The sequence below is a fragment of the Plectropomus leopardus genome, chromosome 14 (assembly GCF_008729295.1).
Source record: "Plectropomus leopardus isolate mb chromosome 14, YSFRI_Pleo_2.0, whole genome shotgun sequence".
Lineage (NCBI taxonomy): Eukaryota > Metazoa > Chordata > Actinopteri > Perciformes > Serranidae > Plectropomus > Plectropomus leopardus.
The window spans coordinates 22,907,645-22,923,433 of record NC_056476.1 but is presented as its reverse complement, the minus strand read 5'-3'; the positions used below and the strand labels follow the sequence as shown (position 1 = coordinate 22,923,433).

The 15,789-nt window shown below is 39.6% G+C and overlaps 1 protein-coding gene across 1 annotated transcript in view; it reads left to right on the top strand.

The window, feature by feature from the left end:
• alk (ALK receptor tyrosine kinase) overlaps positions 1-2,872 on the top strand; it is a 65,881-nt gene extending 63,009 nt beyond the window's left edge. The window contains exons 20-21 of the mRNA XM_042500800.1: positions 790-880; positions 1,763-2,872. Coding sequence (XP_042356734.1) covers positions 790-880; positions 1,763-2,872 — 1,201 coding nt within the window. The remainder of the gene's footprint in view (positions 1-789; positions 881-1,762) is intronic.
• Positions 2,873-15,789: the final 12,917 nt, after the last annotated feature.

The following is a 15,789-nucleotide window of genomic DNA, read 5'->3' as shown; positions in this document are numbered from 1 at the left end:
TGATATTGACACGTAAACGAGTCATGACTTAGAAGGCATCAGAACATTTTATTGGAGATGGCGCTCTGTGCTTTCAGTATGAAAACCACATTAACAATTTTCTTTCATGTTTGCCTCCCAATTTGAGGGAAGTCATGGGTTGCTGATAGAGAGCTTCAAAAACCATTTCCATATCACACTGTATTTTCACTCGCTTTTCAGATGCCGCCTCTCACGCCTACTCTATTTTAAAACATATATATGGGCAGATTTTCACATTTTCTGTCTCAGTCATACACACACACTTTGGCCTTTCTGTGATTTCACAGCTTTTTTTCTTCACACCTGTTGGCCTCAGCTTTGCAGATTATGCCTCATCATTTTGCAACCTGCCTCACATGTTCTATGTCAATGTGGGTTTTTCTTTTCTTTAAAAAACCAAGCATGCCTCTGTTGGTTCTGTTAATATGAAGTTGTGAAACAGTCTCACAACAGGACATACTGATTACAGAAAGCAGCAGCTACAGTTGAAATCATCTCAACAATTATAACCAGATCTCAGGATTTAACTTCACTGTTATTGTCTCCTCCTCTTTGCATTGCCTATTTAACACAATCACTCAAACCGGTAGGGGGCCGCTATTAAGGATATTTAGTCAAAAGAGATCAATTTGGCATTTGTAAAATCAGCAGGAGAGATGGTGCCGGTCAGCCTGTTTTCCTTTTGTTTTCTCTACATCTGCGTGGAGCGGGAGAAAATGTTTTCATTAAGTATTTTTTGTGTGTCTACTCATTCATGTGTGTCGTTAGGTATCGCATAATGACTCAGAGTTGGCAGCATCAGCCTGAAGACAGGCCTAACTTTTCGACCATCCTGGAGAGAATTGACTACTGCTTACAGGTAACTGAACAAAGCACTCTGTTGGATTCTGCTGCCATGCAAACAAACAAATTAGGGCTCAGAGATTTGAAGGAAATAACTCAATATGATTTTGCAATACTGCTTGGTTTAAATTTGTGTTTATTTTCCAAAAATTCAACTCCAAGCGTGTATTAGTTGCTTGCCTGTTGTTATCTCTCCAGAGCAGAGTTCTGCAGGTCCAGTATTGCAAACCTGCAGAAGCTCAGTACCAAAACACCCCCTTACCCCTAGTTATCTCCAAGACTAATATAATAGACTTGGATGATGCAAGTCCTGCAACCTGACCCGTGATTTAACACACAGTTTTGCTGTCACTCCATTTTACTTGAAGTAATGTCCCATTCAGATATGCTAAGCACTTGCTCAGTTAACCATTTGTTGTTGGTGTTGATGAGGTGAGTGTATTACTTGCTAGATGGGTAGGTAACCAAAAAGGAAGTGGGTCTGAGGCCTGTACCTGACTGAGAATTATGCCTAACAATCTGTAAATATGTCAGGCAGTCAGCTAATGCTAGATCTCTGTTGGTCTTTTAGAGCAATGAAAATACACAGTTCAGTTTCTCCTTTCAAACATCCAAATTATACAGTGGTGGTTTTTGCTCAAAGAAACTATTTGTGCTCAAGCGGAAATACAACAGACAAAGAAATAAAGAAATGTACTTTCATGTAATATTGTGGTTAACTTATAGAATGAATTTAATGAGCTACAGTTGAGAAAACTTGACAGTTTTCATTTTAGCAGAAGGAACTGTTGACTGAATTTTCTCACCTCTTTTTTTAATGTGTCTCATTCAAATTATGATTGTGGAAGTGGTTAAACTGAAAAAGCTGTGATTCCTTGATGGTCTAACCCCTTTTTAGGACCCAGATGTGGTGACTATGCCCCTGCCTGTAGAGTATGGACCCATCCCTGAAGAGGAGGAGCGTGTGCCCACACACTCTGATGACCCTTCAGCCCCAACTGTGTTAGTGAATGCCCAGGTGCCTGATGGGGAGGTTCCACAGCCGCCTCCATCATATCCTACAGAGGAGATCCGGAGAGGTGGGGAGCACGCTGTGGTGACCAGCACAGCATCGGAGGCCAAAGCACAGATGTCGTCCCAGCCTCCGCCATGCCTCCACCAGCACCAGCAGCCTCACACACAGACCTCCATCTCCATGACAACCACCAACACAGTCACCTCCACAGCCACCTCTACACTCACTGCCAAGGGACCTCATGTCACCACCCAGCCAGGCCCAGAAGGGGGCCACATTAACCTTGCGTTCACCCAGGGCCACCCGCCGGAAAAGGAGGGACACAACGGGAAGAGCACCAGCCTGTGGAACCCAACGTACGGCTCGTGGTTCCTGCAGCAGAGGAAGCAGCAGCAGCAGAGGCAGACAGGGGTGGGGGGAGCGGGAGGGAGCAGCGGCAGGGTGCCCGGCGAGGGGCAGGAGCATGTTGGCCGGACTGTAGCTGAGGTGGCGGGGGCGCTGGGTCTCCAGCATCAGCACAAGCAGTTCCAGCATCAGCTCCAGCAGCAGCATCAGCTTCAACAGCAGCACCAACTCCAGCTGCTGCACCATCAGCAGCAGCAGCAGGGTCTCTGCAGACCTCTGTTACCCCCACCGCCACCTCCGGCTGCCCAGTCACCTCTGCTTTTAGATTCAGCCGCCCTGCCCCCGGTTCCCCTCTATAGACTGAGACGGTTCCCCTGTGGGAACATCGGCTATGGCTACCAGGAGCAGGGTCTGCCAATGGAGGCCACCCACGGTAACCCCAACCCCCCTCCTCCACCCCCTACACCCCAGCAGGGCATCTCCATGTCCTCCTCAGCAGCCCACCAGAGAGGGGCCCCCATTCCCACCTCAGTGTCCCTAAGTCGGTCAGGTATGTCTGAGGACAGCCGTCCACTTCTAGTCACCATGGGGACAGTACAGGACCCCAGGCTGCCCAGGATGGAGGGCCACAATGCCACCGTGCTTTAGCCCAAATGCCTGCGTCGCTGGTCTTTTTTCCCAGGCCCTGTCTTTGGAGACTGTGTGTTCAGGACACATAGCAGGAAACACTGTGTCAGGACAGAGACCGTTTTTACACCACCCCTACCATCCCACCATTTTGGTTTTGTCCTCCAGTTCTCCCTGAAACAGAGCTGGATGAGTCCATCAGGCTTTTCCCATGAGAACCCCGGAGGTGTGTTGAAATCCCCAACGGATGCTTAAGCACATCACAGAACTAAAAAAGCTTCCGGAGGCAAAATGAAGAGTAAAGGCTAGTTTTAAGAGTTTAAAAAATGTATTTTTTCTACACTGGAGGGATCATGACGGAGTGAGAATACTGAGAAGGAATCAGATAGAGTTCATGGCACAGGAGGACAACTTTCCAGCGTGCACATGTGCCATGTCTTCATAGACAGATGAGGATGTCTCTTGTCTATGACGATGGATGATAAGGAGGATTCAAATCTCTATATTTTGCCAAACTTAAGACTTAACGTCACAAACTTTGGTGACCAGTTTGACTGTAGCAAAGGTGTCTACAGCTGAGAGCCACATGTGTTTGTTCTATCGCAGAACCCTCACACTGTTCCTTCTCCACATCCTTTTGACAACAACAGTGTGGTAAAGAACCTGACTATTTTTAAAAAATATCACAGAACTGGACATCAGAGACATTTATACGAGAAAAAAAATTACTGGGAAAATGTGTTTGTTGATGTTTGCTTGCCTGCTTGTTTATTTATTCATTTGTTTATTTATTATTTGGAAGTGGCTCTATAAATTATTCATGAACATGCTTCTTCAAACCCAGAACAAATTCATTTTACATCAGCTGGTTTTAACTTTATTTTTGCTAATTACAAGAAGAAAGAAAGGAGACACTGAACAACCCCAAAAATTAATGACATTAATTATTCTGTGCAGTTTGTGGCAACACAATGCAGGAAATCAGATGTGGCCTTTGCCGTGGCCTTTAATGTGGAGTAGCAGATGGGTAAATAGAGCCGTGACGCAGGTTGGGGAGATTATTTGACAGAAGAATATACCAGATTAAAGACAAGCCACCCTCAGCAACATTCAAAGGTTCAACTCTTTACTATTGCTGAAGATTTGTAATAAGCCGTTGCCCCGGGAACTATTGAAATCGCTGCTCTGCGGACTCTCCTTTTGTTCACAACTCCATTCTGTTAAAAGAGCGCTTTGAGACAGTGAAGTTGAGGCTTTTCTTTTCTTATGGCTTTTTCAGTAACCTTTTATCAATTCATTTCTTGTTAAAAAAATGTTTTTCCTTTTTTTTTTGTCTGGATATAGAAACATAGTGGATATTGCTGAATCAATCTTAACCTTCAAATTGCCATCTCGAAGCACTCTACGTTCCTAAATTTGCATATTTTATCTTTTCTATTATAGGGTGACTGTTGCAGAATACAAATGAGTCTGAGAGGAAAGTTTGAATACAAACTGCTTTTTGCTCCACATGTGAATGGAAGCTGAGACCAGTTTGGGGTCTTCTCATTTTCACACACATGGTGTTTCACTGTCTGTGTTTAAAGTCTGCTTTTTTTCTGTTCCGGGACAGTTATAAACAGTATATCTACGACACCACGACACAGACGTGGTGGTGTTGATAATTTGGTGAATGACAACAATATGTGTCACTGTTTGATGCTTTTGCTTGACTGTATTTGGCAATCCTGTCAGTCCTTCTGCTGTAACACAATGACGAGTTGACGTGTGTGTCACGGCGCCCAGCGACTGATGAAGACTAATGCATTCCTGTGGGCCAAGTCAACAAGCAAGGTAAATATTGGCCAATGAAAAGTATTTTGCTATGTCTTCAGCACCTGTGTTACAGTAAATGCATTAATTCTGTGTTCCCCTCACAGCTCATGTCCATTGTTTGATGTAAAAGGACAAACTGAACTGCACCTGTAAATGTTGTAATTATAAAGTATTGTACTATGGCTCTGGTAAAAGCTGTAAATTGCCCTTCAGAAGACATTCTCCAAAATTAATAAATTACTATATAATAACTGTTTTTGCATTTGTCCGTCTACTGCACTGAATAGGGGCCGAGTTAATTCGATTTACTAAAATAGATAATCACATTATAATTTGATGCTTAAAAACCGAAAAGGGCTTAAAAATGCAGGATTAAATCTTTATTTGCCACATCTCTATTACTTTTAGAATTCTAGTTTGTAGCTTTAAAAGTTATTGGCAGTGCAGACATTGACACAAAGTGGTATTGGTAAAAGCTGGCAGTAATGGATTAGAGTGGTGGAGCTCATTAAAACAAATGAGTCGTCTGTGCACCAGCTATTTAAGAAACTGGTATAATGGACCCCATTTCGTGTTAAACCTCGGCGTTAAGCTTAGAGTGATTCAAAGGGCAACTCTGGTTATTTTTCTAACTTGGACCCTATAAATTGGACATATTAAGCAAAGGGCTGCAGCCAGCAGTCGGGAAACAGGCCGCAACATAACCACGCTTCTATTTATCGTCAATGTACGTCCACAAAAAGTCCTTGTTTTTGCCATTGATAGGCTCAGATTGTTATTGCAAGTGACTGATAAATAAGTAAAATTTTCTTTGCCTTAAGCTTGATCAGGTCTGTATTTACACCTCTGCGTCGGCAATAGCTGAGGCCGGAGGCATAATGTTTTCAGGTTGTCCGTCCTTAGAAACCTTTTGTGAATGTGATATCTCAAGAACCCCTTGAGAGAATTTCTGCAAATTTTGCATAAACATTCACTTGGACTCAACGATGAGCTGATTAGATTCTGGTGACATTGTGAATGCCATGCCTTGAAGGAATTTGTTCAAATTTGTCACAAACATTAGAGTAGACTCAATGATGAGCTGACTAGAATTTAGTGTTCAAAGGTCAAGGTCACTGAGATCTTGCATCCTTCTCATTCTTGTGAATGTAATATCTGAAGATGGCCTTGAGGTTTGTGCCAAATTTGGCACAAATATCCACTTGGACTCAAGAATGAACTGATTCAGTTTAAAGGTCAGGTTTAATGAGGTCATAGTGACTTCATTAAAAATGTTTTTGGCCATAACTCAAGAACCATGGGTGCCCACCTTGAAACTGTGCTGATCGGATAAACCTTCTGTGCTGCCAGGGGTGTGAAGTATCCTGTGTTCAGAGACATGGATGTAAACTGTAAGTGCAACTTGACTGAGGCATAAAACCATGTGACTGTGTATCTAGTTTATTGTCCAGGGAGGAGTCTCGTTTTGAGGTCTTGCATGTTAAGTCGTTGAAAAGAAAAACAATTAATTATTTATTTCTCTGTAGAGTCCTTTTCAAAATGTTGTCAGACACTTAAAATAACAATCTGAACCTGTCAGTGGCAAAAACAAGCACTTTTAGTGCATCAACGGTGCGCTATTACCCCCTGAAGGCCCTGACACACCAAGCCGACAATCAGCTGTTGGTCAAAGCGGAGCTGCCAGTGAACTTCTGTTGCCCCAGTTTTTGCAGTGCCCCACACTGTTAGCACTAGTTTGCCGTGTTGACATGATTTTTGAGGAAAGCACACACAAATGACAAAATTCTTGAGATCGAGACAAACTTGTCATATAATTTAGAATCATTTTTAGCCATTACGCACTTTAGTAGAAAGAGTTTGAAACAGTTTGTGTTATTGTTTGACAGTGGACGGTAAATATGATTTGTTCTTTCAACACTGGGCTGTGTTTTTAATGTGCTAAACTGGCTGTCTGACATCTTGAAATAATCTTGTCTTCCTGTTTCCCTTTTTAAATGACAAATACAGACTACCACCACCTGCTGGTATGAAGAGTAATTACCTCTTTTTGTTGGCCATCAGTTGTAGTCCCTGCAACGTGCTCAAGTCGAACTTTCCGTCTGCGACAAAGGAAACGAGGTGATGCGACATTTGGCCCTCGTCACCACTAGTTTTTTTTATTTCAGTTAAGTGTGTCTTGGCGAGGGTTATAAGTTCTAAGGCCTTTCGTCAAAGATCATTGTTAACATTACTGATCAAATAATTGATTAATTGTGATTTTTTTTTTTAATGTAAAAACTTTATACCAAGCAATTACAAAGACTTTTTTTTTTACTTAAAGCTCACAGCAACACATTTCATATTATTTGACTGCATTGCATAGCCTATGGAATATTTAAAGATGTAGAGGCCTAGTCATATAAAAAACACATAACTGACTTATGCTTCACACTGTCTGCTTCATTTTCCCGTGTCCCCACCACAATCCTCTTAAAGACACGAGAGGCAGATGAGATGGCTACCTTGTCTTAAAGAAGTCATATTGTTTGCTTTATTTGCTAATGCTATTTATTGAACCGTGTTTCAAAATACACCATTATACTGACAACTATAATGCAATAGGAAACAAAACATTGTTTAGCTTAAAAGTCAAATCTTTATTTGATTGATTTAATTTCATATATTAAAAGTCTCGACAGTCAATTAATCAACGACCCATCACCCTTCCCACCAAACCCTATTAAAGCTCAGCAGACAGATAATTTAAGAGGAAACAATGGTCTCCCTGACATCCTCAAATTGCCTCATTTAAACTATTAAGTCTCTAAAGTGTATTATTTGACAAATTTAATCTCCTTGTGGCGAAAAGAGCAATAATTAAGGGCCAATTTGTAGACTGTATTTGTGTTACAAATGAGGCAGGAAATGTTCTATCATACAGCAGGGCTGCGTGACAAAGTACCTTTACCCACCCCAACATTAGTGTCCTGGACAACTTCTATCTGTTCTTGTGATTGGATTATGCACAATAAAAAAACAGAGATTCTCAAAGTGGGAAAAAACATTTACCAGATTAACTAATCCTACCGATTGAGTTTGTCAGAGGCAGGATTTATGCTGTTATTACAGAGGTTTTTCCACCGCACTACACACCACAAACTCTGTAATCAGCGTGATTGTAGTCCTCCTTATTTTACACATTACTACTGACCTCAGCTGTTGACCTCATGTCCTCAGCCCGATGCAGAAAACCTCCCATCCAGTTCTTACAGGGTCAAAGCAGCCTGCTGCTTTCATAATTTAAAGATCAACATTCATTCAAAGAAGCCTGTTATTTTTCTCTTTACATATTAAACAGCATTAAGACGAAGAATTGCAGTCTCTCTAAAAAGGTGTTTTTTTAATGCATTGCCTTTACTTCTATTTAGGACGTCAGTCTTTATGGTGTAGCAAGCTGTAGGAGGTAGATTAAAAGGTGTCTGAGACTCTCGTGTTAGAATCCCTGCTGTGCTTAACTGCAGATTTGACGCAAGCTGAGGAGTCTTTTTAATTGTATGTATTTCACTACCCTTGACTCTATTGCCCCTTACAGGAATAAGAAAAAACACACACTAGACATAAATCCAGCTAAAAACAGGCAGAGCAAACAATCATGACAAAAGAAAAAATATCAAATTAATTTTGTGTTGTGATCGATACATTTTATAGAGATAAAAGCAGTGCCATGGCTCAGTGAGGAGCCTGACTTCCTAAAGAGAGTATGGAAGAGCTGCAAAACAAGGAAACAAAAGGGCAAGGAGAGTACAAGTCTCTAGACATTCATGAGGAAATCAAACAGTGCTTATAAAGATGCTGGACTAGTTTTCACTGACATTCAGACTGACCTCAGTTTCAAGAAGTGTTGCAATCCAAGAATTATGTTTCGAGATAAAAGAGCCCATTTCCACACGCTGGCATAAACCCGTACATGAGGCATCACACTAAAACCTGCAATGACACCTGTGAAAAGGTGTCACTGTGTCCTAGCTGTAGCTGTTCTGTTAACGGTGGAATTTCTGTTGCTTTTATGCCGATAGTAATTGTTCTTTAAACAGTATTTAATGTTGCAACAGCTTTTTAAAGCAACGACAGGCAACTTAAGAGAGAAGCTAAACCCAACAATTATTTAACAAAATAAATACAATTTCCTTTAGTTCCTCACTTTATGTGTCCTCACTTATTACACTTGATGACAAGTGAGGAGGATGATCATTTGACATATTGCAAACAGTATTTGCTGATGTATTTTGAGGTTAAGTTGATAACATGCATCAAATGAAATGGCAAAGAGATGATATTCTTCGGCTCTCAATGTACTATACTACAGGCTGTAAAACAATATCGGTTAGCCTACTTTTAATTCAGTCTTTAAGCTTAAATTTGTCATTACTAGACAAGAGCAAACTTAAACTAGGATGGCGCCAAAATCTTTAAGATTTATTGTTACATCTGACCACATCACATCTTTGCACCAAGCACCAATCTCCAAGCTGAAAAATGAGGCCAAAGTGGGAAGCGCCAAAAACTGCAGTTCTTTTAGCGGCCACTTGAGGCTGGCTCCGGAAGCGAGTCAAATAAAAATACTGCAGAAATGAACATGTTTACAGGCTGCTACAAAAATTATTTTGGTCTCTACAGCTAATTTCTCTGGCTAGCTATTTTCTCCTTTTCTCCATTCATGACAATTGTATTTTTTTTTTTTATAATTATTATTATTATTTTAATAGCTTACTGGTTTTCATTGTTCTAAGGCTAAAAGCCATGCATAACTTTAAAGGCTGCTTTGAATGACAGGCTGTTTGCTGATAGTGTCCTTGACCCCTCAGTCAGATCCACCTCTGGCTCCTCATAAGCTCCAGCCAAATGTGGATTTCTGGCTTCATAAAACCTCGTTGGAGACAGCTGAAATGCCGAGCTAAAAGCTTTGATATGGCAGTCCAAGCTACCCTGGTGTCACCCAAAACCAGTGGGTGACATCACGGTAGCTTCATCCATTATTCATACAGTCAGGCGCTTAACGGAAGCGGGATACGCGTGGGACATGTCCCCCGCACTTCCTGTATCTGTGTCCTCTGTCCTTCGCACTTTTTACAACCGTTCAATTCATTTGTAACATGTCGTACCTCGTTTTTCCGAGCGGTCTTGAAACGCACCATGATTGGGCAGCGGAGTACACGTGCTGTGTTGTTGTGATCACGTGACGCAGTTGAGACGTGCGCTGGCAGCTGTGCTCTGAACTGTCGGTTTTGACTAAAATACCACAAATAACGCGCAGCAAACCTACCAGCGAGAGGCAAAAAATTCGCACTCCTTCTAAACAAACCGTGTAAGTTGAGTCATGCTGTTGCCTGTTGATAATGTCAGCTAAGTGATGTCAAATTAATTAGAGGTCAATATAGCTCTGTGAGCATGAATACTGTTATTGTTACCCATGGCTGGCTAGCTAGCTTCATGCTAGGGATAGACCCACTCCTCCTTAATTTCTGCGCAGAGTGTGCGCTCACTGTTGCTTTGCACGCATATTTTATTCTTTAATACTACAATAGAAAAAGCAGGGAGGAGAAGGTGGACCAGAAGGCAACACTGGTGGTCATGCAAGGGCTTCACAGGCATGGCCGTGGGACATAGGGGTGCAGCATCCTCTGCTGGAGAAGGCTAACATCACAACACTCTTTAAAATGAAAAAATAAAGGATTTTTTTTTCAAAGACATAGGACTTAAGGGAGTTTTTAAAATTAATTAGAAACACTTAATAATCACTAGTTATTAAAATAAGGCTACGTATTATGGTCAACGGGTATTCCGTAGGCTACTGTAGGTCGGCTTGCTGTAGACTCACTCACGTGTCGCTGATGAGTGTGCACACAGACAGCTTGGACAGTTTGGACATTATTGTACTTATGAGTGACTTTCTCTCATCAACCTCTGAGCTCTAAGCCACTTTTGGAATAACATAAGTGAAGCATAAATCCAGCCATGGTGCAGTGTCTGCTCTGTTATGAGCTGCCGCCGTGCAGTTTAACACCATTATTGCGCAGTTATTTTACGCGGATAATTGTGCTGCAAAAATGTGTTTGGCTGTTGTTTTATACTGTGCAAGTTGGCCTTTTAGGATCGCTTGAAACTGCGAATTTGGGTATGTTCTTGTCTGCTGTGCGCAGTGTGTTGATGGTCCCGTTTTGTTTTGTTTTGTTTTGTTTTTTTACAAAACAGGCGCATAATAGTTTAAAGACTAGCACACTTTTTTTTACTAGGCACTTTTTGTTTGTGTCTGCGTATGTGCGCGGACGCGTGCGTGTTTGTGTGTGTCTGCGCGAGGTAACCTTTTGAGGTTAAAATACTGTGTTTTGGATTTGTGTGCAGTGCTGTGATTGACTTAACCTCTAAAACTACGAGTAAACTATGAGTAAGCTGTTCTTGTGAGTGTGTGTGGTGACATATTTCTGATCCATATTGCAGTGGCGCATGTTATAATTGAATGTTACAATATAAAGGGGTTATATGCCTTTAGAAAAAAACTCAGCACCCCCAAATAGAAACGTCTTCCCACAGCCCTGTTCACAGGTGAGGAGAAATTATAATTGGCTGAGAAAACATATCTATGGCATAAAAGTGACTTTGAGATTAATTTCCACAGCTATTTCACAACTACTATTCTTAATTATCTGTATTATTGCAATAGACAGAGCAGGGAGAAAGCAGCACACAGCGGTCAGGACAGAGAGCAGTCTGCAGCACTGACCATCAGCCTGAGGCTTCACAGGTGAGGACAGGTTATAACTGGATAAAGACGACTCTGAGATTAATTTCCACTGGGCACTTAATCATCTGGCTGCTTACCCTGCAGATGCTTGAGGGTCATTCTGTGTCACTCAACCAGAACTAGGCAGCTTAAACATTTGATTTTGAAAATTTTAAAGAACTTGACTGGGTCCCCGGGTGCTGTGTTGTGGCTGTTTGTGGTTATTTGGTTCTTTAGCCGCTAAGGAGAGGCGCAATTGAATGTGAGAGGCTGATAAATCACTCAGTAAAAGTCGGCTTATTCCTGAACAGTCTGCTGAGATGATGGCTACGCCCCTGCATGCAGCCAGTGGTTTGCACCTCAGTTGTAGAGATTTTAGAAACACAGACTCCTGCACAGCAATGTAAAAGATAATCCTAATGCAGTACACCAGAATGACTCAGAGACAAGAGTATGATATTATTTGCCCCAGAACATATTGTTTTGTCAAGGTTGTGTTTCCCTGACCTTCTACAATGGAGTTGGTGAGTTCACAGTTACAATGACCCATGGTTTCTATGGTCACACAGCCCAAAGCACACTCGAACCAAAGTGCCTTTCTAAACCAAAAGAACAGGCTGACCTGGAGGACAGTTTGTGCCATTTTTTTAAAATATTTGTATTTATTTGACAGGCAACAATGGCAGAAAAAGATGGCAAGAGAGAATCGGAGACTTGACGGTTATGTGGTGTGCTTTAACCCTTTTGAAACCTGGAGTGCCATCCCTTTTCTTTTGCTGCTTTCAGATGCCTTTCACAGGTATTTAAACCTCTTAACTTCTGTGCATTTCTTTTTAAAAATACATGGGGGAAAAGGCAATAAGCAACTGGGTAAGAAATGTTCCACAAACTGCAAGAAATTAGTAGATTTATAACATTTATTTTCAAAAAAGCTAAGGAAAAATTTAAGGTTTAAAAAAACCTCAAAAGCTAGGGAAAACCATATAATTACATATTTTAAATTATGTTACAGAATTATACATTTTAAAGCACTTTTTCAACGTCTTGTTTGCCTTGTTGATTTTTCCCCCCTCCATTTTCATTTTTATTTTAATTATTTTATTTTCAATAATAATTGTATTGTAATGTATTTAATTATTTCTCACTTTTTTAGTATTTTTTTTGCATTTTTAGGGGTAATTTCTGCTTTTGTTGCTCATTCCCTTCTTCCACTGTTTTTGAAAGAAATTAAGGGAATTTTCTCAGCTCTCAAAGGGTTAACCACCAGGCTGCTAGGGCAGACAGGAGGTTTTAAGAGAGGAGGACAGTCATTTTTGTATGGTATTTAATGCAATTGCTTTCGCTCTGATCTGCCAATCACTGAAAGTTATGTCAAGCTGCATGAATCTATTAAACATACAGATCAGTGGGGATGTGGAAGAGGTGGAGAAAGATAAAAAGCTGGAGTTCTCATTATAGAAGAGAACAACCTTGTCAGTGGTAATGTGAGGTTGAGACCCCTGGATTAGAGGCTGCATTTTAACAGGCAGCGTTTGCTTCAATTTGAGGGACTCTGTTACAGGTACTTTTATGTTTTTGGGTCTTGCTTATAAGTGTAAGAAGCCTTGAAGAGTGCCGGTTTAAAAAAAATAAAATCATTTTAAATAAATATTTTGTGTCAAACCAATACAGCTTACTTTGGTAAAGTAGTAGTGTAATAAGGAGGATTATGTACAGTGAGCTGGTCATTATTGCACATAAGCTCTGACAGGGTGAATGGAGACCCCAGCAGGATTATCCCTGCATTGTAAATATGTCTACATGTAGAGGCTTGAGCAGCTGCCAGTATGTATTTGCTAGTGATAGCAAACTATATTCCTCGGGTGCCAGCTGTGCTGGTGCTGCTCTCCATCATGTTAAAAAGCAGACTGGAGTCTTTCTTTATGGCCTTACTGGGATCATTTTTCTCCCATCAGGGATCAGCTCTGCACTTGGTACATAGTGCTGATGGTGCAGCTAAGCACTCACCACACTGTGCTACAATATGTCTGAGCTTTGTTTCAACTTCTCCCTTCATCCTGTTTTAAACACCCGATAACAAGCTGTTGTATTGCAACGTACAGGGGTTTGAGAGTCAAACAGCAAAACAGTGTCACAGGAGAGCCTGTCCATTGTTCAAAAAGCTTTATTCAATCTGAAAAAAAAACAAAACAACAAAAACGTGGCATTTGTCCTGCTATGATTTTCGGACAACAAAAACGTCCTCATGCAGAGACGCTGAATTCAGGAGCATCGGCGTGTTTTGTACAACTTTGCTGTCTGCAAGCTGCTCTCACCGTCACCATTGACATCTACAGGTCATTGGCATAAGCAGACACACTATTAGCAACAGTAATGTAACACAGTATATAAACCTTTTTATTTTCAGAGCTGCTTTCTCAAATAATAATAATAATAATAATAATAATAATAAAGGCATTCAGTGTAATAAAAGTCTCTAGAATGACTCAGAAAATAGAGTAAAGTATGACTACTTTACTTTACGGTCAATGCTGTTAATTAAACTGTATGTTTTAGCATTGAGGTCATAGTTGGGGATGGTACTGATACTGAATGTTTTTCAAAGGTCTTTCTAATTTAACCTCCTCATGACTGTAAATAGAGGGGGAGAGAATAGAAATGCCTGATTTAACATTGTCCAGTTCAACACCTTTAACTATGATCTCAGTATAAAACATATCTGGATTTAACAACACAATCTGAACATGGTAGACGCTACTGTCGAGCTTTTGTATTGAATTGATATATTGTCAAAGTGTGACAAATAAAGTGGCTATAGACGGTTTGGTCCTACTGCTAGGTTTTTAATTCTGTATGAAGTCTTGATAAGGTTCTAAAAGAAACATTTCTATGAATAAATATACACAGAACAGAAAGTGTACAGGTCTAAGTAACTAAAAGAACCAAGCTTGCAAATACCGAGCCATTGAATTTGTTCTTGCAGATAAATTGAAATCCACTCGTTTAAATAGACATATTTTAACAATTCTAACTATCATCGGTGGTTTTCATCACTCTGTTTATGTCTGCGCACTGTCTGGGTTAAAGGGGTCTCTACTGTCACGTTTTCTGTGATGTGTGACTATTTAATGGTGTTTTCAAATCTATTACTACTATTTGTTTATATGGCAAATTATAAAAAAGATTTTTTTTTTCATACTATATAATTGTGATATTTACTGTCTACAGTGAAATAACTTTTTTCTCAATGTCTATATGATGACTTATTTGGTACACACTATACTATAAAAATATGGTGTGATATACTGATTTTTTTTAACATATTACTTCATAACTTTTTTTATGACATAGTAATGTGTTATGAGTTTTAATGTTGTGAGTGATTTCCAAAATGGAGTACTAACTTTTTTTTTAACAATTGTAATGATGTACTATTTACAGTGATTCCACACTGTTTTTTTTTGACATACTACATACTATTTTTTTTTCAAGTTATTATCAGTATCATACTATACAACATTTTTTTTGTGATATCCTAAACAACATGCGTATGACCCTTTTTAAGAATTTTTTAAATGACATACTATAGAAAAACATTTCATGCTAAAATATGACATTTTCACCAATTTTTGAACAAAATGGTATGGTATGACATTTTGATAATTTTTTAATGACATGCTGAAATATGCAGTGTGATCAATTTTTGAATAAATGCTGTAGTGTAACGTTATCACCATTTTTTGAAGGGAGTGCTGTAGTGTGACATTTTGACCAATTTTTGAATGACAAAGAATGATATGACATTTTGATCAATTGTTAAAATATGACGTTTTGATCAGTTTTCGCACAAACATGCTATAGTATGACATTTTGATCTATTTTTTTATGACATGCTATAGTATGACATTTTTAAAGATTTTTGAAAGACGTGCTATAGTATGACGTTTTAACCAATTTTTGAACAACGAGCTTTAAAATGATGTTTTAACAAATTTTTGAATGACACAATATTGTGTGACCGCAATCTATAGTGGTTCAAAAAATTTGATTAAGTGTAATAGTATAGTATGTCTACCAAAGTAATGAAATAAATTCATAGTGAAGTATGTTATCAAAAATCATGATAGAATATCATAAAATAGTACATCTTCCAATATCACAAAAGAACGTTATAGTGAAGCATGTCCTCAAAAATATGAAAAAACCTCATGCACTAGTTTGTCACCAAAAATCATTAATAAACATAATATAGTATTTCGTCAAAAACAATGAAAAAATATCAAAGCATTGAATGCCATCCACAATCACAAAAAGTGTAGTATATTGTAAAAAAAGATCCATAAACATGATAAAATGTCATGTT